The following is a 26,074-nucleotide window of genomic DNA, read 5'->3' as shown; positions in this document are numbered from 1 at the left end:
TTTATTTTTGCACCAAAAGAATCTTAGAAAACTTACCTAACCTTATTATAACAAGAGCAATTTATTTTAGCCTAACTCAACTAAATATATTTTAGATTTATTTACAGTAATTTAATACTAAACAAACACAGTGAAATATATTTTTTTCGTTAGGTTCAGAATGATTTTGGCGAAATTATTGCATACACAAATTTTCACTTATCCTATATGACAAGATGAGCGTTGCTATTTAAGCCAAGATCGCAAGTTCTGCCTATTCGGCACGACATATGTATATATATATATATATATATATATATATATATATATATATATATATATATATATATATATATATATATATATACATATATATACATATATATACATATATATACATATATATATATATATATATATATATATATATATATATATATATATATATATATATATATATATATATATATATATACATATGTCGTGCCGAATAGGCAGAACTTGCGATCTTGGCTTAAATAGCAACGCTCATCTTGTCATATAGGACAAGTGAAAATTTGTGTATGCAATAATTTCGCCAAAATCATTCTGAACCTAACGAAAAAAATATATTTCACTGTGTCTGTTTAGTATTAAATTATTGTAAACAAATCTAAAATATATTTAGTTGGGTTAGGCTAAAATAAATTGTTCTTGTTATAATAAGGTTAGGTAAGTTTTCTAAGATTCTTTTGGAGCAAAATTAAATTTTTTTACATTAACATTAATGAAATAAATATATCCTTAAACGTATAAGAGAAAATTTTAGAAAGGACTTAATTTTAAATGAGTTCTTGCTAATTGACCAGTTTTACATATTCGGCACGACATATATATATATATATATATATATATATATATATATATATATATATATATATATATATATATATATATATATATATATATATATATATATATATATATGCAAAACAACCACTCTGAAAGAATAGAGAAATTCCAAGCGCTTTCGTGAGTAGTCACGAAAGCGCTTGGAATTTCTCTATTCTTTCAGAGTGGTTGTTTTGCATATTCTGAAATCACCTGTTTACTGTGATCTTATTGCATATATATATATATATATATATATATATATATATATATATATATATATATATATATATATATATATATATATATATATATATATATATATATATATATATATATATATATATATATATATATATATATATATATATATATATATATATATATATATATATATATATATATATATATATATCTATATATATATATATATATATATACATATATATATATATATACATATATATATACATATATATATACATATGTATACATATATATATGTATATGTCGTGCCGAATAGGCAGAACTTGCGATCTTGGCTTAAATAGCAACGCTCATCTTGCCATATAGGACAAGTTAAAATTTGTGTATGCAATAATTTCGCCAAAATCATTCTGAACCTAACGAAAAAAATATATTTCACTGTGTTTGTTTAGTATTAAATTATTGTAAACAAATCTAAAATATATTTAGTTGGGTTAGGCTAAAATAAATTGCGATTGTTATAATAAGGTTAGGTAAGTTTTCTAAGTTCCTTTTGGTGCAAAGTTATAAATTTTTACATCAACATTAATGAAAAAAATATATCTTTAAACGTATAAGAGAAAATTTTAGAAAGAACTTAATTTTAAGTGAGTTCTTGCTAATTGACCAGTTTTACATATTCGGCACGACATATATATATATATAAATATATATAAACATATATATAAATATGTCGTGCCGAATATGTAAAACTGGTCAATTAGCAAGAACTCATTTAAAATGAAGTCCTTTCTAAAATTTTCTCTTATATGTTTAAAGATATATTTTTTTCATTGATGTTAATGTAAAAAATTTTAATTTTGCATCAAAAGAATCTTAAAAACTTACCTAACCTTATTATAACAAGATCAATTTATTTTAGCCTAACCCGACTAAATATATTTTAGATTTGTTTACAATAATTTAATACTAAACAAGCACAGTGAAATATATTTTTTTTCGTTAGGTTCAGAATGATTTTGGCGAAATTATTGCATACACAAATTTTCACTTGTCCTATATGGCAAGATGAACGTTGCTATTTAAGCCAAGATCGCAAGTTCTGCCTATTCGGCACGACATATATATATATATATATATATATATATATATATATATATATATATATATATATCTATAGATATATATATATATCTATATATCTATATGTCGTGCCGAATATGTAAAACTGGTCAATTAGCAAGAACTCATTTAAAATTAAGTCCTTTCTAAATTTTTCTCTTACACGTTTAAAGATATATTTTTTTCATTAATGTTAATGTAAAAATTTATAATTTTGCACCAAAAGGAACTTAGAAATCTTACCTAACCTTATTATAGCAAGAACAATTTATTTTAGCCTAACCCAACTAAATATATTTTAGATTTGTTTACAATAATTTGATACTAAACAAACACAGTGAAATATATTTTTTCGTTAGGTTCCGAATGATTTTGGCGAAATTATTGCATACACAAATTTTCACTTGTCCTATATGGCAAGATGAGCGTTGCTATTTAAGCCAAGATCGCAAGTTCTGCCTATTCGGCACGACATATATATATATATATATATATATATATATATATATATATATATATATATATATATATATATATATATATATATATATATATATATATATGTCGTGCCGAATAGGCAGAACTTGCGATCTTGGCTTAAATAGCAATGCTAATCTTGCCATATAGGACAAGTGAAAATTTGTGTATGCAATAATTTCGTCAAATTTATTCTGAACCTAACGAAAAAAATAAATTTCATTGTGTTTGTTTAGTATTAAATTATTGTAAACGTATCTAAATTATATTTAGTTGGGTTAGGTTAAAATAAATTGTGCTTGTTATAATAAGGTTAGGTAAGTTTTCTAAGATTCTTTTGGTGCAAAATTATAAATATTTACATTAACATTAATGAAAAAAATATATCTTTAAACGTATAACAGAAAATTTTAGAAAGGACTTAATTTTAAATGAGTTCTTGCTAATTGACCAGTTTTACATATTCGGCACGACACACACACACACACACACACACATATATGTATATATATATATATATATATATATATATATATATATATATATATATATATATATATATATATATATATATATATGTGTGTGTGTGTGTGTGTGTGTGTGTGTGTGTGTGTGTGTCGTGCCGAATAGGCAGAACTTGCGATCTTGGCTTAAATAGCAACGTTCATCTTGCCATATAGGACAAGCGAAAATTTGTGTATGCAATAATTTCGCCAAAATAATTCTGAACCTAACGAAAAAAATATATTTCACTGTGTTTGTTTAGTATTAAATTATTGTAAACAAATCTAAAATATATTTAGTTGGGTTAGGCTAAAATAAATTGTTTTTGTTATAATAAGGTTAGGTAAGTTTTCTTAGATTCTTTTAGTGCAAAAATAAAATTTTTTACATTAACATTAATGAAAAAAATATATCTTTAGACGTTTAAGAGAAAATATTAGAAAGGACTTAATTTTAAATGAGTTCTTGCTAATTGACTAGTTTTACATATTCGGCACGACATATATATATATATATATATATATATATATATATATATATATATATATATATATATATATATATATATATATATATATATATATATATATATCGTGCCGAATATGTAAAACTGGTCAGTTAGCAAGAACTCATTTAAAACTAAGTCCTTTCTAAAAATTTCTTTTATACGTTTAAAGTTATATTTTTTTTTCTAAAATTTATGTTAATGTAAAAAATTTATAATTTTGCACCAAAGGAATCTTAGAAAACTTACCTAAACTTATTATAACAAGCACAATTTATTTTAGCCTAATCCTACTAAATATATTTTAAAAACGTTTACAGTAATTTAATACTCAAAAAACACAATGAAATATATTTTTTTCGTTAGGTTTAGAATGATTTTGGTGAAATTATTGCATACACAAATTTTCGCTTGTCCTATATGGCAAGATGAGCGTTGCTATTTAAGCCAAGATCGCAAGTTCTGCCTATTCGGCACGACATATATATATTTTGTAGGTAGTAGGTTGGTAGACAGCAACCACCCAGGGAGGTACTACCGTCCTGCCAAGTGAGTGTAAAACGAAAGCCTGTAATTGTTTTACATGATGGTAGGATTGCTGGTGTCTTTTCTGTCTCATACACATGCAAGATTTCAGGTATATCTTGCTACTTCTACTTACACTTAGGTTACACTTCACATAAATGTACAAGCATATATACACGCACCCCTCTGAGTTTTCTTCTATTTTCTTTCTAGTTCTTGTTCTTGTTTATTTCCTCTTACCCCCATGGGGAAGTGGAACAGAATTCTTCCTCCGTAAGCCATGCGTGTTGTAAGAGGCGACTAAAATGCCAGGAGCAAGGGGCTAGTAACCCCTTCTCCTGTATATATTACTAAATGTAAAAGGAGAAACTTTCGTTTTTTCTTTTGGGCCACCCCGCCTCGGTGGGATACGGCCGGTGTGTTGAAAGAAAGATATATATATATATATATATATATATATATATATATATATATATATATATATATATATATATATATATATATATATATATATATATATGTATATATATATATATATATATATATATATATATATATATATATATATATATATATATATATATATATATTTCAACAAGTCGGCCGTCTCCCACCGAGGCAGGGTGACCCAAAAAAGAAAGAAAATCCCCAAAAAGAAAATACTTTCATCATCATTCAACACTTTCACCACACTCACACATTTTCACTGCTTTTGCAGAGGTGCTCAGAACACAACAGCTAAGAAGCATATACGTATAAAGATACACAACATATGTAAAATTGGTCAATTAGCAAGAACTCATTTAAAATTAAGTCCTTTCTAAAAATTTCTCTTATACGTTTAAAGATATATTTTTTCATTAACGTTAATGCAAAAATTTATAATTTTGCACCAGAAGAATCTTAGAAAACTTACCTAACCTTATTATAAGAAGCGCAATTTATTTTAGCCTTATCCTACTAAATATATTTTAAATACGTTTACAATAATTTAATACTAAACACACACAATGAAATATATTTTTTTTCGTTAGGTTTAGAATGATTTTTGCGAAATTCTTGCATACATAAATTTTCACTTGTCCTATATGGCAAGATGAGCGTTGCTATTTAAGCCAAGATCGCAAGTTGTGCCTATTCGGCACGACATATATATATATATATATATATATATATATATATATATATATATATATATATATATATATATATATATATATATATATATATATATACATGCATATATATATATATATATATATATATATATATATATATATATATATATATATATATATATATATATATATACATGTATATGTATATACATGTATATATATTATTTCTTTAAACATTATTTCTTTAAACACACCGGCCATCTCCCACCGAGGCAAGGTGACCCCCCCCCCAAAAAAAAAAAAAAAAAAATTAAAGAAACACTTTATTAAATTTTCTTCTATTTTTGCATTTAGTAATTTATATTGGAGAAGTTATTAGCCTCTTTTTCTCGGCATTTTAGTTGCCTTTTACAACATGTTTGGCTTACGGAGGAAATATGGTCAGAAATCTTGTGATTAAAATTACGCTTTAGTAGGTAAGAAATAGGTATCTCTCTCATTAGCTTAATGTAATTGGGATTATATTCACCTGAGAACTGATCCCCAGGACTCTCTGAGCTGAGGCGCTGCTTTAACCGTTCAACTAGGTTGCTTTTCTGAGGAAGAAGTTAGGAACCATACCTGTGAACCACTTGCCGCCGCAACCACGGTCTGAGGTGCAAGCCCTCGTGGTGGCAGGTCGCTGCTCGGAGTCACAAGACGTCTCTGTCACTTGGTTGTCAAGAGCGTCTCCCGAGCAGTGAACTCGACGACGCTGGACACCATCACCACACTCCTCAGAACAGTGGTCCTCCCAGGCGGAGAAGAACCAGGTGTCCGTAGCACAGGATCCCATGTCACACAACTCCTGTACCACCAACATACAGCTACTGTATATATTTCAGTTAAATATCTCGATTGGTGTTTGACTCATTTATATCTAAACTTTTTTTTTGCAGCTTACTGATAGTGATCAAAAAGTGTTACAGTTTGTTAATTATCTTATGTCTATTTTTACATGGATGATACAAATGAACTTTCAGAAATTAGTGAGTATGGTTAGGACAAGGAAGCAGAACCAGTCATTAGCAACATGGTTCTCAAACATAGTAGACAAAATAAATCAAACAATAACCTTTATTTTGTTATGTAAAGAGTTAAACCTGTGTCCGCGCCTAGCAAACGGAGGATTGATCCTTCACCCTCCGCGAAGAGTGTAGGATCGATCCTCCCTCCGCTAGGTGTGAACCAGGCTTTAATAAATTTATGCAAACGGGTACTATGATGGAGATGCGTATGATATCCATGTTACATATGTAGTGTAATGGTAAGATTTACCAACAATATAGAACCTTTACTGACAACATTTTGACCAAACAGGTGGTGAAACTTCGTCAAAATAGGTTCCATTTAATTATATTTTTGTTTCCTACACTATTCCATTCCTCATGTCAGATCTGATACCTTCCATTTCTCAGGTGCTGCATGACCAAGGGTTTAGTTCTTCCCCATAATAATGATAATAATAATTTTTGTTTCCTTACTGTCCTGTTACCAAATGACAACACTAGAGGTAGGCTCTTAAGTTCAAATTAACATCCCATCAGCTTGACCTCAGTAGCAGAAAAATTACAGAGATTAGTCACACAACTAATTCGGCAATCAGTACTAACTCGATACAATATTGAGTGAGATGTGACGATGTGTATGTGGGCGAGACAGCCAGAAGTCTCAAGGCGTGAGTCATTGACGTTCTTGAGGGGCTTGAGATCCAATGAATTGAACTTGTCCTCCCTTTCCTTGAATCAGACCTTAATGTTTCTCAGTTCCCTAGTCATTGCATGATCCCCGTGAGCTTAACGATCCCTCATGAACCTAATAATTATTATAATAGATTAGTGAGTTAGAGAGCAGAAGTACGCATGCTGCTGTACACTAACGGCCCCCTTCAAGGGTGGCGACATTGCAGACCTGGAGTGTACAAAAAACTTTCACGGCACACATAAGTACGATAAGGCACCTAAACTACTGGGAACGGTTGAAGGTCCTTGATCTGTATTCCCTGGAACGCAGGCGAGAGAGATACATGGTAATATACACTTGGAAGGTCCTGGAGGGATTGGCACCAAACTTGCACACGAAAATCACTCCCTATGAAAGCAAAGACTCGGCAGGAGATGCAACATTCCCCGATGAAAAGCAGGGGCGCCACGAGTACACTGCGAGACAACACAATAAGTGTCCGGGGCCCAAGACTGTTCAATTGCCACCCAGCATACATAAGGGGGATTACCAATAGACCCCTGGCTGTCTTCAAGAAGGCACTGGACAGGCACCTAAAGTCTGTACCTGACCAACCGGGCTGTGGTTCGTAAGTCAGCTTGCGTGCGGCCAGCAGTAACAGCCTGGTTGATCAGACCGTGATCCACCATGAGGCCTGGTCTCAGACCGAGCCGCGGGGGCGTTGACTCCCGAAACCCACTCCAGGTAAACACACTACGACACACGAGGGCATCTCATGAAACGGAATGAGGCCAGATTTATATTAAACAATTATTTCTGCAAGTGAGGTTGTCTCGAGGCAGCTCTATTCGAGGTAACTGACTCTGTGACCCAGAGCTCCAGATGTTTTGCTACATCCGGTGACCTTGCTCAGTTAATTTTACCCCACCTTTGCTTCCTTTCTATGGCTTGAGCCCGAATGTTTCCCATTTCCCTAGACGCTGAATGACCCCTATGTTCATTCAGCGCTGGGTTTAGCGCTGCTACCATGAATATAATAATCTCTCCCACCACTTGCCACACGACTGGTGACTGGCGTACCAACACCTCACCTTACAACATCTCACACCATCTAATTCACCAAACCTCTGTCCACTATATATTCTACTTTTTATGCACTTCGAATTAGACTGATAAATCCCTCCCTATGAGCGAAACGTCTACAAATAAAATGTCCTAAATGTTGACTGCGTCTCTATTTGCGATTTATAAGTGTAGAAGAATAAAACACGAGCGGTTAGAATCAAATATGAACTGCCATTCATTGGTTGCTGCTGATGGTACTTGTGTTGGTGGATTGTAGCGGGGTAATGGTGTTTATGGTTGTAATGGTGAAGTGGTTGTAACTAGTGGTTGTAGTTGTAGCGGTGGTGATAGTGGTTGAAACTGTAGTAGTTGTAGTTGTAGTGGTGATAGTGGTTGTAGTGTTAGTGATAGTGGATGTAGTTGTAGTGTTGGTGATAGTGGATGTAGTTGTAGTGTTGGTGATAGTGGTTGTAATTGTAGTAGTGATGGTTGTAGTTGTAGTGTTGATAGTGGTTGTAGTTGTAGTGTTGGCGATAGTGGTTGTAGTTGTAGCGGTGGTGATAGTATTTGTAGTGGTTTGGATGGTGGTTGTAATTGTAGTGGTGATAGTGGTTGCAGTTGTAGTGGTGGTGATTGTGGTTGTAGTGTTGGTGATAATGGTTGTAGTGGTGGTAGGGGCGGCGCGACAAGCCAGACAACATGAATGGATGACTGTGTTTATGCAACTGAGAGTATAAGACCCAGTCAGTGTGTTTATGCAACTGGGCGTGTGTGTTTTTGCGTGTGTGTGCTTGTTGGTTTATGTCTTTGTATGTGTGTGTAAGTTCATATACGTAAGTTGCATGCGTATGTGTGCGTGTATGTGTGTGCGTGTGCGCTCGCTGTACCACGTCCGATTGTGAATATTTTTATGCATGTCTGTACTCAGTTACGCCTGCAGGGGTTGGTTCATAGCTCCTGGTCCCGCATGTTAAAACTTATTGAACGACTGTCCTTATTTTTTGCCTTCAGGTCACTGCCATTTCTACTCATGAAGTTGTGTATGGTATCCACTTCCACCTTCGGATACTGTGCTCCACTAACCACCCTCAGACTGAAAAAAAAATTCCTAGCTACCTATGGGTTATCTTTGTCTTTATTAGTCATCTGTATTTCCATGCTCCTTCCATCCCCTCGCGTTTCAACTCGCCTGTCTATAGCATCTAGTATATCATGATCATATCCACACTTGTCTTCTCTGTTTTAGTGTAAGTTATTTACAGTTCTTGTAAGCTGTCGTCAGCTCCACTGCCAGTCTCGTTGCAATATTTCACTCGCGTCTCACATTTGATCAGGTGCAAGCTCTTTGCTAGTAGAACATATCCTAAGATCATTGTAACGTTAGTTATGTGTACTGCTATCCTGATGATATGCTTGCTGTTATGTTTACCCTCAGATCTTTCTCATTGTATGTTGCCTGAATTGTCTTCTAATGGGTTCGATCCTGATTACCTGTGATTCCCCAAGCGTTATTTGTACCTTACGGTTTTAAAACTTTCCCCTAAATAAAACAACAACAATAATAATTCTTTTTCCTGTTCTTATTACCTTGCATTTGTCAGGATTACATTCAAGTATCCATCTACTTGATAACATTTGCAGCCTATTTACGTGTGTGAGAATGTTTGAAGGTTCATAAAAAATTCCACATACACACTCAAATAAGAAGAAACGTAAAGTTTTTTACAGTTACTAATTTATACAGGAGAAAGGATTTATTAACCCCTTGCTCCCGTATGACTTATGGAGGAAGAATTCATACACACACACACACACACACATTATATATATATATATATATATATATATATATATATATATATCTCAGTCCTACAAATATTATGTACCTAGTAGCAATAGGCATGTTTCATGATGCGAGGACATACGTGGCTGTGATAAGCTCAGAACTAATTTCATTCTACTCCCGCTTCAACTACCAGCCTTCAAGAGCAGTATACATAATAATGCAACCACGAACAAGTGATTTTTAAGCAATAACAAACTGGGACTAGCCGGGGATTGAACCCGTGTTATTCCTGCCTGCCTAGTGGGAAGCAGGTAAAAAAAATCGTGACGGGTTGAATCCCTGGCTAGCCGCAAATGGTCATTGTTTATATATATGTATATATATATATATATATATATATATATATATATATATATATATATATATATATATATATATATATATATATATATATATGTATGTATGAAAAGTATAGTAGTACCAACACTCTTATATGGGTGTGAAGCTTGGGTGGTAAATGTAGCAGCGATGAGACGGTTGGAGGCAGTGGAGATGTCCTGTTTAAGGGCAATGTGTGGTGTAAATATTATGAAGAAAATTCGGAGTGTGGAAATTAGGAGAAGGTGTGGAGTTAATAAAAGTATTAGTCAGAGGGCAGAAGAGGGGTTGTTGAGGTGGTTTGGTCATTTAGAGAGAATGGATCAAAGTAGAATGACATGGAAAGCATATAAATCTATAGGGGAAGGAAGGCGGGGTAGGGGTCGTCCTCGAAAGGGTTGGAGAGAGGGGGTAAAGGAGGTTTTGTGGGTAAGGGGCTTGGACTTCCAGCAAGCGTGCGTGAGCGTGTTAGATAGGAGTGAATGGAGACGAATGGTACTTGGGACCTGACGATCTGTTGGAGTGTGAGCAGGGTAATATTTAGTGAAGGGATTCAGGGAAACCGGTTATTTTCATATAGTCGGACTTGAGTCCTGGAAATGGGAAGTACAATGCCTGCACTTTAAAGGAGGGGTTTGGGATATTGGCAGTTTGGAGGGATATGTTGTGTATCTTTATATGTGTATGCTTCTAGACTGTTGTATTCTGAGCACCTCTGCAAAAACAGTGATAATGTGCGAGTGTGGTGAAAGTGTTGAATGATGATGAAAGTATTTTCTTTTTGGGGATTTTCTTTCTTTTTTGGGTCACCCTGCCTCGGTGGGAGACGGCCGACTTGTTGAAAAAAAAAATATATATATATATGTATCTATATATATATATATGTATCTATCTATCTGGCTCTCTCTCTCTCTCTCTCTCTCTCTCTCTATATATATATATATATATATATATATATATATATAGAGAGAGAGAGAGAGAGAGAGAGAGAGAGAGCCAGATAGAGACAGAGAGAGAAAACAGTATCCAGAAATGTCAACAAAGCGTCATTCCAGGCCTTTTATACAACATATGTCAGGACCGTCTTTTAAGTAAGCAGCACCGACATAGAGTCCATACTTGATGACGCATGTTAAGAAACTGGTGAAAGTGAGTAGCTAAGAAGTATTATTATTACATTTATGGGGGAGCGCTAAGCTCCCCCATGAATCTGACTTAGAGGTCTGATAAAACCAAGGGAAATATAAAATATACAAAATACTCAGGAGTAATTGATAGGGCAGACAGGGATAAACTGTTTGACAGGCGGTAAATAGGTACTTGGGGCACAGCTGGAAATTAAAGACAGGAATCACAGGGATGTCAGGAAGTATTTCTTCAAGGTGATTATGAATAATCTGGACAACGAAATGGCGGCAGGCTCCATACATAATTTTTAGGTCAGGTACGAAAGGGACTTCGAGGCTAGAGTGAATTTGGGAAGTGGCGAACTGAGAGGTGGCGCGAGGAGCTAAGACTTGATCTATGCAACCACATGTAGGTGAGAACACACACACACATATACTCATGCTTATACATGTGTGTATGCAAGTTTTGAAAACGTGGTGAGCGCATGCGCCAGAGCAGCGTTGGTGTCACCTGGTTGCTGGGTTTCTCCCTGGGGTCACAGAGATGTCCCTGGACAGTGCCCTGGGCGGTGACGCAGCTGACGGAGCGGTGTCGAGTGCCCAACCCACACTGTGCAGAACACTGACCCCATTCTCCCGTCTGCCAAACAGGCGCAGAATCGCAGGCTGCCAGTTCGCAAACCTTCAACGAAAGTCAGAATATCTTCGTTATTGTACATCATATACGACAATATCAGATGGAAAATGTAATTGAAATATTGTAATGGTGCAAACGAACTCACATGGAACAAACAATACAGAAGATAAGTATTTCGACCTCACAGTAAAAGCTTCTTCAGCAGTCATCTGTTATTTGTCATTTACTAATGATTTCAGGGATCAACGCCTGAGCGGCCCGGTATCAGACCAGGCTTAAACTAGAGAAGAAATATGACAGGAAACTGAAATATTAAGAAACAGGAAAATAATGATAAGTGTATAGTGAATGTAAGTGTAAGACTAAGATTTACGTTCATCTGCCTCTTCACGAGCCAAAGAAAAGGCAGGAAATTCTGCTATACAACACGTTCAGCAGACTTCCTTTATATTCACATTTACCATGAATTCATGTTATATTTTTTGCATGCGAGTTCGTTTGTGCTCCAGACCATTGTTTATTATACTTGTGTTTAAACAACCTGATTATGTTACAAGCGTACAAATGAGGTCGTTTCATCTCCATAAAAAATCTTATTGGTATATCAATATAGTATAACATGCTAGAACGACATACGTAATCCCATCATACTTTTACAGCCCTGTTTAGATACCATTTTATTATAAATATTAGAATCCCAGTAAATACGAGTATGTATTTTATAGTATTGGGTTAGAAAAGCGTTTTCTAGTATTTTTTTATGTTTACATTAGGCTGAAACTACAGTATGCACATGCTTTTTTCACACGTGTTGAATGGTTTGTGTCGCCTGAGGCTTATGTCAACTTCAAAGTGACGTTACCTTGCTCGTGGATGACATTCGTATTATAGGTACCAGCTGCTCATTGAAGTAGTTAGTCAGCAGCAGCAGCTGATGGGAGCGGAGTCTTCACGGTGTTGGTGAAGGCCTCATACAATAACACAAGCCCATTTACACACACGAGTTTCGACATTTGGTTAACTAGTTAACTGTGTTAACAGTCACCAGTGCGGCTAGTTCCACGGTTCCTGTGGGTCTTAAATAGCCTCTGTCTCACTAGAGTTGCTGTCTCTAACCCACGTTCGTGCGCAAGCAGCCTATCACTCTGTTAAGTGTTTCCTTCACTGTTACAAATGGTTATAACTATGACCATAATTTTTAAAGAGGTGGACCGGTAAGCCAGCGGAAGGCCTCGATCAGATGACCAAAAGCTCCAGCGGCTGGTCATCATCTGACTAAGACATGCGTCAAGAAACACTTGTCCTGTTTCCTGACAAACCTTACCTAACCTTCGCTGTTACTGTACTTTCTCCCATGCATCTATTTAATACTCTGCAAACGGATTTCAGGAAATTAAAATTATTTATGCTGTCATAACGCATTTCTTTCTGTGTTTAGGTGGGACAATATTTAGTTATTGTAAAATTGTCAAATACTCCGAAAGGAAGTATTTTAATTAATAAATCCCACAGTACTTTACCTACTGCTAGAGTTTTATATATTAACTTGAATTATTCCTTATTTTACTGGCTCAAGGATAAATGATATTGACTCAATATTAAATACTGAGTCAGTTGTTCTTGTTAAATGCGCCTAAACAGGTTCCTGTCAGGTTGGGACAGCTCTGTATAACTCTGGTGGGTTTAGCGCTTAGTTTTAATTATAATAATAATGTCAGGTTGGGAGATAATCTCCTGGCTTGACAGAGTGCGTATTTGTAACACTGGGTTATATACAACCCAGTGTTACAAATACGCACCTGGTCCATTTAATTCACTTGCCAATATACATGAACAAAATTCTACATTACACACAAGAAGAGATCTGCTCGGTATTGAAATCTTTGCGCAGGCGCTAGACAGTGATTGATACTGTTTCTGAAATGTTAGTAGTATTAACCGTCGCCACTTGAAGCCTTCACTGATTAATGGTACTAACCTGCAACCTGATTAATGGTGCTCACCTGCAACCTAATTAGTGGTACTCACCTGCAGCCTGATTAATGGTACTCACCTGCATCCTGATTAGTGGTACTCACCTGCAACCTGATTAATGGTACTCACCTGCAACCTGATTAATGGTACTCACTTGCAACCTGATTAATGGTATTCACCTGCAGCCTGATTAATGGTATTCACCTGCAACCTGATTAATGGTGCTCACCTGCAACCTGATTAATGGTACTCGTCTGCAACCTGATTAATGGTACTCACCTGCATCCTGATTAATGGTGCTCATCTGTAACTTGATTAATGGTACTCACCTGGAACCTGATTAATGGTGCTCATCTGCAACCTGATTAATGGCACTCACCTGCAGCCTGATTAATTATGCTAACCTGCAACCTGATTAATACTCACCTGCACTCTAATTAATGGTGCTCACCTGCAGCCTGATTAATGAGGCTCAACTTCAATCTTTTCTAATGTCAGCTCAGCCCCTCTTATACTGCTCGTGGCTCAGTACCATCTCACACTAGTCTTACCATAGCACAGGTGTAAGTCACAGCAATTTAAACTAACATTTGTAATCCTGAGACTTCCGATGCAGTTGAACACTGTTTTTCCCTCATCTTTCCTTAGCTGCACTCATGTGCCTTTCACATGGATGTTCACGCAACTGTACCCGATGCTACCAAGCCTCACATTAATTAAACCTTAGGAGTACCTACCACTGTATCAGTACTATTATATTACCACACCACTGTAAACATGTTCCTTACCACTAATGTCTTGCATCAGTGTATCATTTATATTGCATCACCAGCATAGATTGCATTCTCCATCACCCACCTTTTTCCCAGCACAGGTCCCTTTCCCTAATTCACGATCACTCAACCTCTCCAACGGTGTAACTTCTTCCCATCTTTGCATTGGATTGGTCCTGAGAAGAAGGAACCTCTTCCGTGCATTAGATATATTGTAAGGAGCTGGGAGCCTCTTACCTGCATCTTGGGAAGTCCTGAGGAGCCAAGAGCCTCTTACCTGCATCTTGGGATGTTCTGAGAAGCTGAGAGGTCTCACCTGTGCCTTGGGCATATCTGGAGGCGTGAGACAGACTCCTTCTGGCTGGCTGACGGAGTGATCAGGAGAGACACGCATCTTGCACGTTAGATTACGGATCTGTACGCCCAGCCCGCATGTCACGCTGCACGGACCCCACGCCTCCGCCTCCCACCTGCACGCCCCACACGTCAACACGCCCACACGAGCCACAATGAACCACACGTTAGAAGGCTTATAATACATATAGATTTTTAGTCACATGCAAAAAATTTTTAACTTCCTTGAGTAACATTTTAGTGATATGTTGATAGCAGTGATAGAGATAGTGAGTTGGGGTAGTGCTATCAATTATTAAAGATGAGTAATGGCAATAATATAATAATGAGGATGATGGCAATTTCGATAGTGATGAGTTCAATAATTAGTAATGCTGAGTGACTGAGATAGTGGTAACTAATAGTTACAGCCAACGTATTGACGTCACAATAGTGATAAAGTGGTGCTAATGAGGCTACGTATGGTAAGAGTTCAGATGAGAATGTTATGACGGTGACGAAAGAATAAGTGGAACAGACAGGTGGAGCTATTGTGTCATTAATTAAGGGATGGTGATATAGATGTTGAGGAAAAAGACAGGTGTGAGCAGATAAACAGGTCATAACTAATGATAGACAGGTAAGGAATGATGGCTAGTCGGGTGAGGATGCGAGTGACAGATGAGGAATGATGAGTGACAGGTTAGGAATGATAAGACAGGTATAGACGCACGTAGCCGGACAAGGTCGCAGGTTACAGCGCACAGTCTCCTCGGCTGGTCTGGGCAGGTCACCACAGTGACTGTAGGGGACCTCGTTCCCTCTCTTGCTTTTCACACATGCCACCCTTGTCGTCTGAGTGCCTGCAGAAAACACAACAAGAGCAGGTTACTATTAACAATACTCCTCTCATGTAACCTAATTAGTCAGTTTGCTAGGTCAATAGTGAATCGACTCTACATGGATATTTAAAGCCTCAACTACCCTGTACAGTAACAAAGAATGCATTGGTCCCTAAAATATGGATTAATTCAAACTCTCAGTATACATACACGGATATACACACCTTTCTGTTTATATACCCAGTGCTACTCTAGTACATATCCACTAATTTATTGCAATAATAATGATAAATGATAACTGTCACTATTTTATGGTTACATTACATTCTACAAATACCAGACTCAATTATATAATTTGAGTGGCTAGTCCATCAGCCTGCGCCCTGGGTTCCAGCATGTGAATGTAGTCCAGATATATTTGATATATTTAAAAGTATGTGAAATAAAAATAGAAATAAGTCTTCATTGATGAAGTCGAGTTGTTGGTAGTGGTAGTAGTAGTTAAGCAGTAGTATATTAGCAGTGCTAATAGTAGTAGTATAGTTGCAGTAGTATTAGTAGCAGCAACGGTAGAAATAATACAACAGTAGTAAAAACAGCAGTAATAGTGGCTACAGTAGTAGCATCAGACTTAATGACAGAACAAGAAATAGAAGAGTAATACAAGGCAAGATAGATGTAATAAAAGAAACAATAGTATTAGGTGCAGTAATAGCGTTACTACAAGTAATGGTAATAGCATTAATAGTAACAGATACAGCATTATTATTAGTAATAGTGATATAGTAGTAATATATTATCAGAGCTATTTGTATTATTAGTATCAGAGGTGGAAGTAAACTGCAGTATCAATAGGAAGAACAAGAGATGAACGTGGTGACAGTAAGAACAGATGAGTGATAAACTCACCTCCGCCACAGGTTTCTGAACAGCTGCTGAAGCCTACCACCTTCCATTCATATCTCGCCCTTCTCTTCTTCACTCCACCAACATTCTTTCTGCCGGTTTTCTTTTCCCTCCTTTCTTTCTTTTTCTTTTTTTTCTCTTCTTCCTCCTCTTTCCACCTTTGGGAGGAGAGTACAGAGTTGCCGTTCCCGTTGATAGAGCGAGCGTCATTCACAGGTCCTGAAAGAGTTATATTAACTCATTTAATATCTATTATGAATCCCACATTGCTGAAAATTAATAAGATAATAAGCAATGTCCGAGACACAAATTTAATCCCTTGCTAATATCTAATTCCAGTGACTCGCCAATGGTTTGAACACTATTAGTTCCCATAATTTACACTTCTTTGAGGAAAACCTTATTGTTTCGGTAAGTGAGTCCGAGAAGCAGGAAGGGTCGACAACAGTAAATATTGTACATGACACTCTTGTGTTCCATGTACCGAAAACCAACACACTGGAGGAATGCGAGCAAATTGTGCAGTATTTGTTCTGGTACTGGGTTCGTTTAGCTGGTGTCACTTGCAGCTCTTAATCCCAAGGCTTCGTTTGTCTTACCCAAGGTGAGCTACATCACTCAGTAACTCCTATTCCCCTATTGATCAAAACTGGTTAACACTCTCTCTCTCTCTCTCTCTCTCTCTCTCTCTCTCTCTCTCTCTCTCTCTCTCTCTCTCTCTCTCTCTCTCTCTCTCTCTCTCTCTCTCTCTCTCTCTCTCTCTCTCTGTCTGTCTGTCTGTCTGTCTCTCTGTCTGTCTCTCTCTCTCTCTCTCTCTCTCTCTCTCTCTCTCTCTCTCTCTCTCTCTCTCTCTCTCTCTCTCTCTCTCTCTCTCTCTCTCTCTCTATATATATATATATATATATATATATATATATATATATATATCTATATATATATATAAGTAATGAAACCACGAAACAAGTGGTATTGACCAAACAGCAGCCAGCCGAGATTAGACCCTGCGACACATGCAGTTTGGTAAATATACATGTATATATATTTATATATGCAAAGTAATTACAGTGAAAAATAGTGAAATTCCAAGCGCTATCGTGATTTCTCACATTATCAAGGAACAGTTCCTTGATAATGGTTATATATACATATATATATATATATATATATATATATATATATATATATATATATATATATATATATATATATATATATATATATTTATGTGTGTGTGTGTGTGTGTGTGTGTGTGTGTATATGTTTGTACTCACCTAATTGTGGTTGCAGGGGTCGAGACTCAGCTCCTGGCCCCGCCTCTTCACTGATCGCTACTAGGTCCTCTCTGCTTCCTGAGCTTTGTCATACCTCGTCTTAAAGCTATGTATGGTTCCTGCCTCCACTACATCACTGCTATTCCACTTCCTGACGACTGTGACTGAAGAAGTAGTACTTCCTAACATCCCTGTGACTCGTCTGAGTCTTCAGCTGTGTGTGTGTGTGTGTGTGTGTGTGTGTGTGTGTGTGTGTGTGTGTGTGTGTGTGTGTGTGTGTGTGTGTGTGTGTGTGTGTGTGTGTGTGTGTGTGTGTGTGTGTGTGTGTGTGTGTGTGTGTGTGTGTGTGTTTTTCTACTGTAAATTTAAATTTTAATAGTGTGTGTGTGTGTGTGTGTGTGTGTGTGTGTGTGTGTGTGTTTTTCTACTGTAAATTTAAATTGTAATAGTTATATAAGCTTCGATTGTCTAACAGGAAACAAAGAAAATATATATAAAATTGTTCTAGAAAAAAACAATTATATCTTTTAGCGTAAAACTGTTTTTCCAATATTGATAACAGCAATTCGAATAGTTTAGGAAATCGTCACAATAAGGTTCAACACAAGACGGACACAAAGTGTATTTGCAGAGAAACGTCAGACATGTTGTTAAGTACAGTTCTTAACTCACTTTTTGATCCATCTTCATACTCTGTCAAAGATTATCTTCAAGACACAAAAGGCTGATTATATAATTAGTTCCCGGTTGCTATTTTTTTTATATCAACATTCGTTGGATAATAAATCTTAATGCCACTTAGTGAATTATATCACGCTTTCACTTGTGGAAATGAATTCTAGGAGCAGCCGCCTCACAGTGGTGAGTTCTGGCTATTTTGTGTGACCCTAGATATATGATCAGTCATAGAATAGCTGAGAGCTGCTCATTGTGTATATTATCTCTGGATAATATACACTTGCCTTGGATCAAATATCAGTCTCATGACATAGATGCTTTATGACCTATAAAGCTTTAGCACTTCCAAGAATAAAATATATAAAGGGGACACATCAGACCCTCGTTCAATCCTTAGATTAGATTTTCCCACAGAAGTGGCTAGTTTATTGTGCACCTCATATCCATCCTGTGGACGGTAGCTCAAGAGCATATGGATTGGATACACAAAAGGCCTAGGAACTAGGCCCCAAAAGGGGTAACAGGTGTACATTTGGATTTATATCTACAGTTCACTTATCTGTTACAAGCAGATTTAGGAAATTTGCTTAGTATATCTGGTATCATATTTTCATTAATAAGATATCGTGACATGTCACATAGGTTATTATACTGTCTATCTCTATATTCCTCAATTAGTGGACAATTAATTACATAGTGTTCAGGACAGTGACCAAATGCCTGACCACATAATTTGCATTTAGTTTGATCATCTTCTGTGTGTCTCCCAAACTGCCAGAGGTACTTGTAACCAAGCCTATGCCTGGCTACTACAACATCAGACAAACCATAACACGGGAGGGGGTAGAACCCGCGATCAGATAGTCTCAAAACTCCAGACCGTCAGTCTGTTCACATTGCAAGTTGCTCCATAAACATACTTATTTATGTTCATGTTATCATAGTGGGTTATAGATCTATTCAGGCTTCTAATTGCGTTCCTATAACATTCATTTTTATTATTTACTTCTCTCCTAATATTATTCCTAATGCTAGACACAGATATACCAAAGTTATATTCTACATTCTCCCTCAGGGTACTCTTCTTGGCTAACATATCAACTTTATCATGAAGGAGTAATCCAATTTACAAATTCGTCCGTTGAATGTGTAAATACATCTTCGCCTAGAGAAAGTATAATGTGCCCGGAGTACCAATCGAGTTACGTGAAATAACTCTATGGTATCCATAAGCCAAATTTTAAGTAGTTTCTTGGATAATTTTCGTGACAGTATCCAGAAATGTAACGAAAACATTCTTAAACTTCTTAAAATGTTTTTATTTCAAATTTTTATGGCCTTTCAAGAGAGGCTATTCATTGTATTCACTGCAACTACAGATTTGTTGTAGTAAATCTGGCATAGCAAAAAGCAGATAGCTGGTTCTCGAAACGGCCACCAGATATATCCCTAATGAGATGCCTATTAAAGTACTATCAATGGACTACTGCGTTTCAGAATGAAATGCGCGGAAAATACAAACATGTTGCGGGCACACTATGTCGAATGAAAAGTGTGGAGTCCTGAGCACCTCATTAGCAACAAACTATAAGAGACCGTCAGTAAAAGAAAAAAGACTGACGTCCGCTATTACAGTCGGCTAATGAGGCTTACTCCTTCAACATCAACGGGAAACGTAGGTGTAAGAAGTGAAGACCTCGCTGTTTAATGATTACCAGAGGGAAAGATGTACTGCTCTTACTGTGTAATGACTACTGCAGTATCATCTGGCAGAACAGGTATGAGGTGAGGCCCTCACCGCTTAATACTTACTTCTGCAGAATCAGAGGGTTCCCGTGTGTCCTTCATTCAGCATTGCAGTCTTTAACAATGCTTAATAAATAAGAGTAATTTTAAAAGTTACTAAAACGTCATAACTAATTCTTCACGATGTTTCTTCTTTCTGTATAACATTGGTCTCGCACAAATGTCTTGTAGTTACTGTTGTGGTTCTTGTATCGTGGTGCCTCACTTGATCAATAATGACATCTCTTCCATGTCTTGAAGATCTGCTCTAGTGAGCAGAGACGATGCAATGTTCTTCCTTATTTTATTCTTGAGGCATGGTCTGTATTTTATGTTTAATGTAATCTTAAAACTACTCAGAAGCTTTAAATACAAAATCTAGATCGTTTCTCAAGAAAGAATTTTCAAAAACAGCTATAGAATAGATATACAAAACAGAAGAAATGTCGTTCTTGATCAAGTGATGTATCACGGCACAAGAACAACAGCAATAACTACTTGAAACCCTCTTGTGGGAAGAACGAAAATCGGAGGAAGGATAAGAGAGCTCGTGGGGAGAGTTGCACATGGCTGGGTACTCCCTGAGCTCAGCTGCTTCAACACCTTTGATCGGCCCGTATAAGGTTGAAACATGACGCAGGTGGACAGATTACAACATGACAAGTTACTGGCGAGGAAGAGTCATTTAGATTTATTGATCATGGCGGACAAAACAGACCCATTAATTAACTGGAGGTGGAGGGTGACATGAACACTTTTTTATTAGTTAAGAACGCCACACTTGTTTTCCGGAGGCGATCTGCTTTGTAAACTTTTAAACATTTAATTATATCTTCCCTTCACCGAGGAATTTTTTAACGTTACTAAACCTAATGTTGAGAACGAACTTTACCGTTGCAGCCTCGCCTGTGGCCAGGCCTTTCTGTTGATTGCCGGTTCAATCAGGCTGTCGTTGTTGGCGGCCCACAAGCCCACAGAGCCATCATAGACTGGCTGATCTGGCGCTTGATTCAGGTTGAATAGTCTTGAGCTAGGGATATTAACAGTGTTCTCTTATTGATTCCATGGTGTCACTGTCTATTTTACACTTCCTCCCATATCCTTCAGACGTTTCTAGTAATTTAAATACTTTATTGGCTCTATATGGGTATAAACGATCACTCTACCTTTTCCAGGTCTGATATCTTTCCTGCTTGAATGGACTCATGAATACTAAACAATACTCTACATGAGCAGTAGCATCCAGTGCTCCTTATGAGCTGTTTTTCTTTCTGTATATGAACAGCATATTATTGTCCATTGAACATTGGCAGATTTTGTTGATATCTGCTTTCAACTTTTCCTTGTTTACTGTCGACACGATTTTCATACTTCCTTTGGTATCTAGATTAATTCTGATTGTATAGCACAATTCTGTATTAAATTATTAACCGATATATCCTGATGTGTGTGTATAGGAAAATACAATTCCAGTATGACTGTGTACACTTGCCTTCCTTTAAGGGAGTAGCTGGCTAGGAGGAGGCTGTTGTGGAGCTCACCACAGAGATTAACACACAAAATTGCTTGTAAAGGGTGGGCTGGACTTACATTTATCTGAGCGGGGAGAATTAAAATGATAACTATTGTAAAATAGAATGCAGTAGAGGCTGCTTTTGCATGATGCTGCAGGATGTGAATGTATGTGCAGGATGTTGCAGGGATGTGACTAACCGGCTTCGTTGAAGGCGGAAAAAATATTAGCGCTGAAAAACGTACAGAGATTCTTGACTATCCACATAGTCAAAGTACTTAAAATATACTCTCTAAAGTGAAGAGAGATACTTCATAATATATAAATAGAAAATACTTGAAGTTCAGATCCTAATAAAGTTCTGGAGTGAGAGATATGGGAGAAATTGTAAGATACACCCAGTGATAAACAGGGTGTCATTGGCACAATAAGAGAACATTGTCAACATCTGTGGGCCAAGACTCTTCATCCTGCTACCACCAGCTATTAGAAATATTGCCGGAATTGGGCCAGTTCCTTTCGAAGTACCAGATCAATGAGGTTGATAACTACGTGGGCCAGTGGGTGGCCAACATCAAAGGCTTATTAAATAATCACCAAAAAATCTTGGCCTTAGAGGATGTTGCAGAGATGTGGCTAGTGTTGCGAATAAGACTTGACTACCGGCATTCTCTCTAAGGCAGTTAAACTCTGCCGACTGGAGAGCCAAGGACTTGTTGAAATCATTAATAAGTCTGATACAGTGTATGGAAAACATCCAGCTTTCTGGTATTATGTGAACAGGCCTGGAGCCAGGAACAAGTCTGTTAGAGAAGATAAGGAGGAAAAGTGAGGTGATGTACCCGAGGGCGGGGTCCTAGAAGCTGGTCCTCCAGGGACTAGTGGGTTCAGTGGGTTATCTGGGCGTCTGCGTCTCTGTGATGACCTCTGCGTCCCGCCACCAGACGTCCGCGTCGACGTCGGAGACATGGGAAGCCTGTACTCGTATTTGATGCCCGGGTTGTTAGCCTGGTAGAACAGCTGCCAGGGAAGATACATTATATATATATATATATATATATATATATATATATATATATATATATATATATATATATATATATATATATATATATATATATATATATATATATATATATATATATATATGCAAAGAAATATGTTAAATATTTTAATGATTGGAAGACATAACCGCAGAAATTATATCTACAATTATTACATACATATACGCGTATCACGTCGTGAGGAAGGCGGTGATGATGAAGGAAAGGTGGCGGATGTGGTGGGGAAGGTGGCTGTGGTGGCAGAGGTGGTGGGATACATGGTTGTTGTGGGAAAGGTGGTGGGGTAGGTGGTTGTGGTGGGAAAGGTGGTTGTTGTTGTAAAGGTGGTGGGGTAGATGGTGCGGTGGGAAAGATGGTGGGGAAGGAAATATATATGCTGAAGTGAGTTACCATAACATCGACAGGTTGGTGGAGGGGCCCCGCAGCAGTAACCTTGTCACCCTGGAAGTGTTCAGGTCGCTGGTAGGTGAAGGTGGTGCCGTCAGAGTGGTAGTTCCCTGACGCATTCACTGCCCAGTTTCCGTTGACAAAGAATTCGCCTCCCTGGTGACGCAGAGCTGCACGGAGAGAAACCAAGGAAGGTCAACTCCAATCAATCGGATGACACTCCAGTCTCACCAGAACACAAATCAGTGCAACGCGGCAGTGAATTAAAAAGATATTTCTCTCCAATCGAAGTTTTTTTTTTTTCAAGATATCTCGATAAAGCTTCCCTTGAAAGAAAACCGAGTTATAATAACAGCTGAGGTTGTTGTGTGCTTCACATAAATGTTGGTTCACAGCCTCTTCTACCTACCAGAGAAGTGAATGTTTTTATGACAAGAGAATCAGGTGATCACTGGAAGTATGTACAGGTGGCTGTTGGAGTACACCTTGGTTGTTAGAAGAAAAAATATTAATACAGGAAACCGCTGGAGGAAGTTATACCTGGAGTCATAGCTAAATCGAGATAGCCTTTTCTTCCTTGTCAGAGCTCATTGGAAGAGTTACAAAGTATAAAAATAGTTGGATAATGATTTATCAATAACATGACGATTGATTAATAAAGGAAACGAATGAAGGATGGAATACAAACCGAGGTAATTTGTGGAGGGTTTGACGTGCTGTATGGTGATGTTGGCTGCACCTCGAGGTAGCGTAGCGATCAGGTTGTAGCCATAAGGCATCTTGGCTCGGGAGAAGATTCCAGCAATCACCCTGCAGCTGCTGTTGTCTCCTCCACAATGACCGCAGGAGTCTAGCCGCAGGCCCGACCCCAGTACACCATCGCAGCCCACAGACTGAGAGGCAAATACAAATAAGTTATGTAATTACTGTAATGTAAAGATTTTACAATTTGTTACAAGTCATCACAAGTGTATATCATCTGGAAAGTTTCACAGCCCCAAAAACTTATAATTTAGAGAACTTGCTGCATCTAGTTGTGGCTCCTGAGGTCTTGTCTCAGCACCTGTACTCACTTCTTAACCGCAGATAGTTAGTTTTGCTAATTTTTTGTCTCGGGTCCAGCAATCCCTACGTTTATTTAAAACAATTTACAACAGTTGCTTCCAATAGTTCCTTGTCTAGGTCGTTCCTCTTCCTGACAAACTTTCAAGCTGAAGGAATGCTTCCTAACATCCTTGTAACTCATTTGTGCCCCTCACCTAGTTGTGTTTCCATGAATCAGTTCATAGCTCCTGGTCCCGTGGCACTGTGGAAACTTTGTCATTATTACTCAATTTTCCTTTACGTATTTTGCGTAACATCAGATAACTTATAAATGTATTACATAGTATGCGGATGTTAATGCTGGTCCCTTAGCCAAGCGCAGTTTAAATTTGTACACTGTATAAATGCAATAGTAAATTTCTATACAAAGGGAATATGTGAAAAAGAAAAATCTAAGGAAGCCACACTTTGGATGCTCGAGAGGAAATGGTGGTACGGGTGCACGAGAGGAAGCAAAGGTGCTAAAGAGGAAGAAGTGCACAAGAGGAAGTCTGCCATCGTGACATCCATCAGTTCTCGAAGTTCTAGGTTTTTCAAGTTAAGAAACAAGGGCTGAGCGTTGTATCTGAGGTCACTTTAGTCAACTCCACACGTGAGTTTCATGTTCACTTACGAGACGCTGATGGTAAAAATGTGTTGGGCGATTGAGTGAGTTTTCAAAAGTACCATCCAGGGCAGGAGTGAGCAGGGCAGGAATACTGTGTACAATAGCAGAGCCCGGACAGGTGTTGCAGCGATGTTCAGAGTAGAAGCAATGTTGCAGCAGTGTCCAGGGCAGAACCAATAATGATCATGTTAAATGTTAACACATTACAGAGTATTTGGCAGTCACGTTATCAGGGCAATGTTGTGCTCCTCATGAAAAATACAGTATTTGCCAGATGAACAAATATTTAAAGGGCACCTTTACTAGTTTAGCTTTAACGCAGTGTGTGTATGCGCGCGCGCGCTACCATTAGTTATGGTGGTTTTCGATCACTATTTCGTGACTGAGGACCCCATTCCTTTCATAATAAAAAATAAACAGGTTGCATAGTCTGAAATTTCAAACCTGACTTATGTATGCTCACGGTCCAATGACTTCCTCGCCCGTTCTTGTCTCGGGTTGAAAAGTTACACATTAGCATGGCAGTGATGCTTCGCTTCCAGTCACTCTGATGAAGTAAACTGAACACTTCCTTAATCTGGGCAGTGCTCAATGACCCACATGGGTTTAGTGCTGTTTTGTGACTTTAATAAAAGTCTTCAGTCTATTATTATTATAATTATTATTATTGTTACACTAAACCCCTGTGGATATATTTTTTTACATTATGTGGTAGGAGGATGTTTACGTAAAAGGCCGAAAGTGTGGAGGATGAGTAGATGTGTGGAGGATGAGTAGAAATGTTTATGCAATTTGTGTCTGTAATGTTAGGAGAT

The 26,074-nt window shown here is 37.1% G+C and overlaps 1 protein-coding gene across 7 annotated transcripts in view; it reads right to left on the bottom strand.

Moving 5' to 3' along the window:
• Nucleotides 1-26,074, bottom strand: part of LOC128693506 (thrombospondin type-1 domain-containing protein 4) — a 624,956-nt gene that overhangs the window by 11,295 nt on the left and 587,587 nt on the right. For all 7 annotated transcript variants that reach the window (XM_070079710.1, XM_070079712.1, XM_070079711.1 and 4 more), the window contains 8 exons: nucleotides 24,237-24,441; nucleotides 23,552-23,718; nucleotides 22,940-23,117; nucleotides 16,854-17,069; nucleotides 15,836-15,965; nucleotides 15,086-15,239; nucleotides 11,897-12,067; nucleotides 5,929-6,154 (listed from right to left, as the gene is read on the bottom strand). In XM_070079710.1, coding sequence (XP_069935811.1) covers nucleotides 5,929-6,154; nucleotides 11,897-12,067; nucleotides 15,086-15,239; nucleotides 15,836-15,965; nucleotides 16,854-17,069; nucleotides 22,940-23,117; nucleotides 23,552-23,718; nucleotides 24,237-24,441 — 1,447 coding nt within the window. The remainder of the gene's footprint in view (nucleotides 1-5,928; nucleotides 6,155-11,896; nucleotides 12,068-15,085; nucleotides 15,240-15,835; nucleotides 15,966-16,853; nucleotides 17,070-22,939; nucleotides 23,118-23,551; nucleotides 23,719-24,236; nucleotides 24,442-26,074) is intronic.

The sequence above is a fragment of the Cherax quadricarinatus genome, unplaced genomic scaffold (assembly GCF_038502225.1).
Source record: "Cherax quadricarinatus isolate ZL_2023a unplaced genomic scaffold, ASM3850222v1 Contig5, whole genome shotgun sequence".
NCBI classification, from domain to species: Eukaryota; Metazoa; Arthropoda; class Malacostraca; order Decapoda; family Parastacidae; genus Cherax; species Cherax quadricarinatus.
The sequence above is the reverse complement of the archived record's forward strand: the minus strand, read 5'-3'. Positions and strand labels throughout refer to the sequence as shown.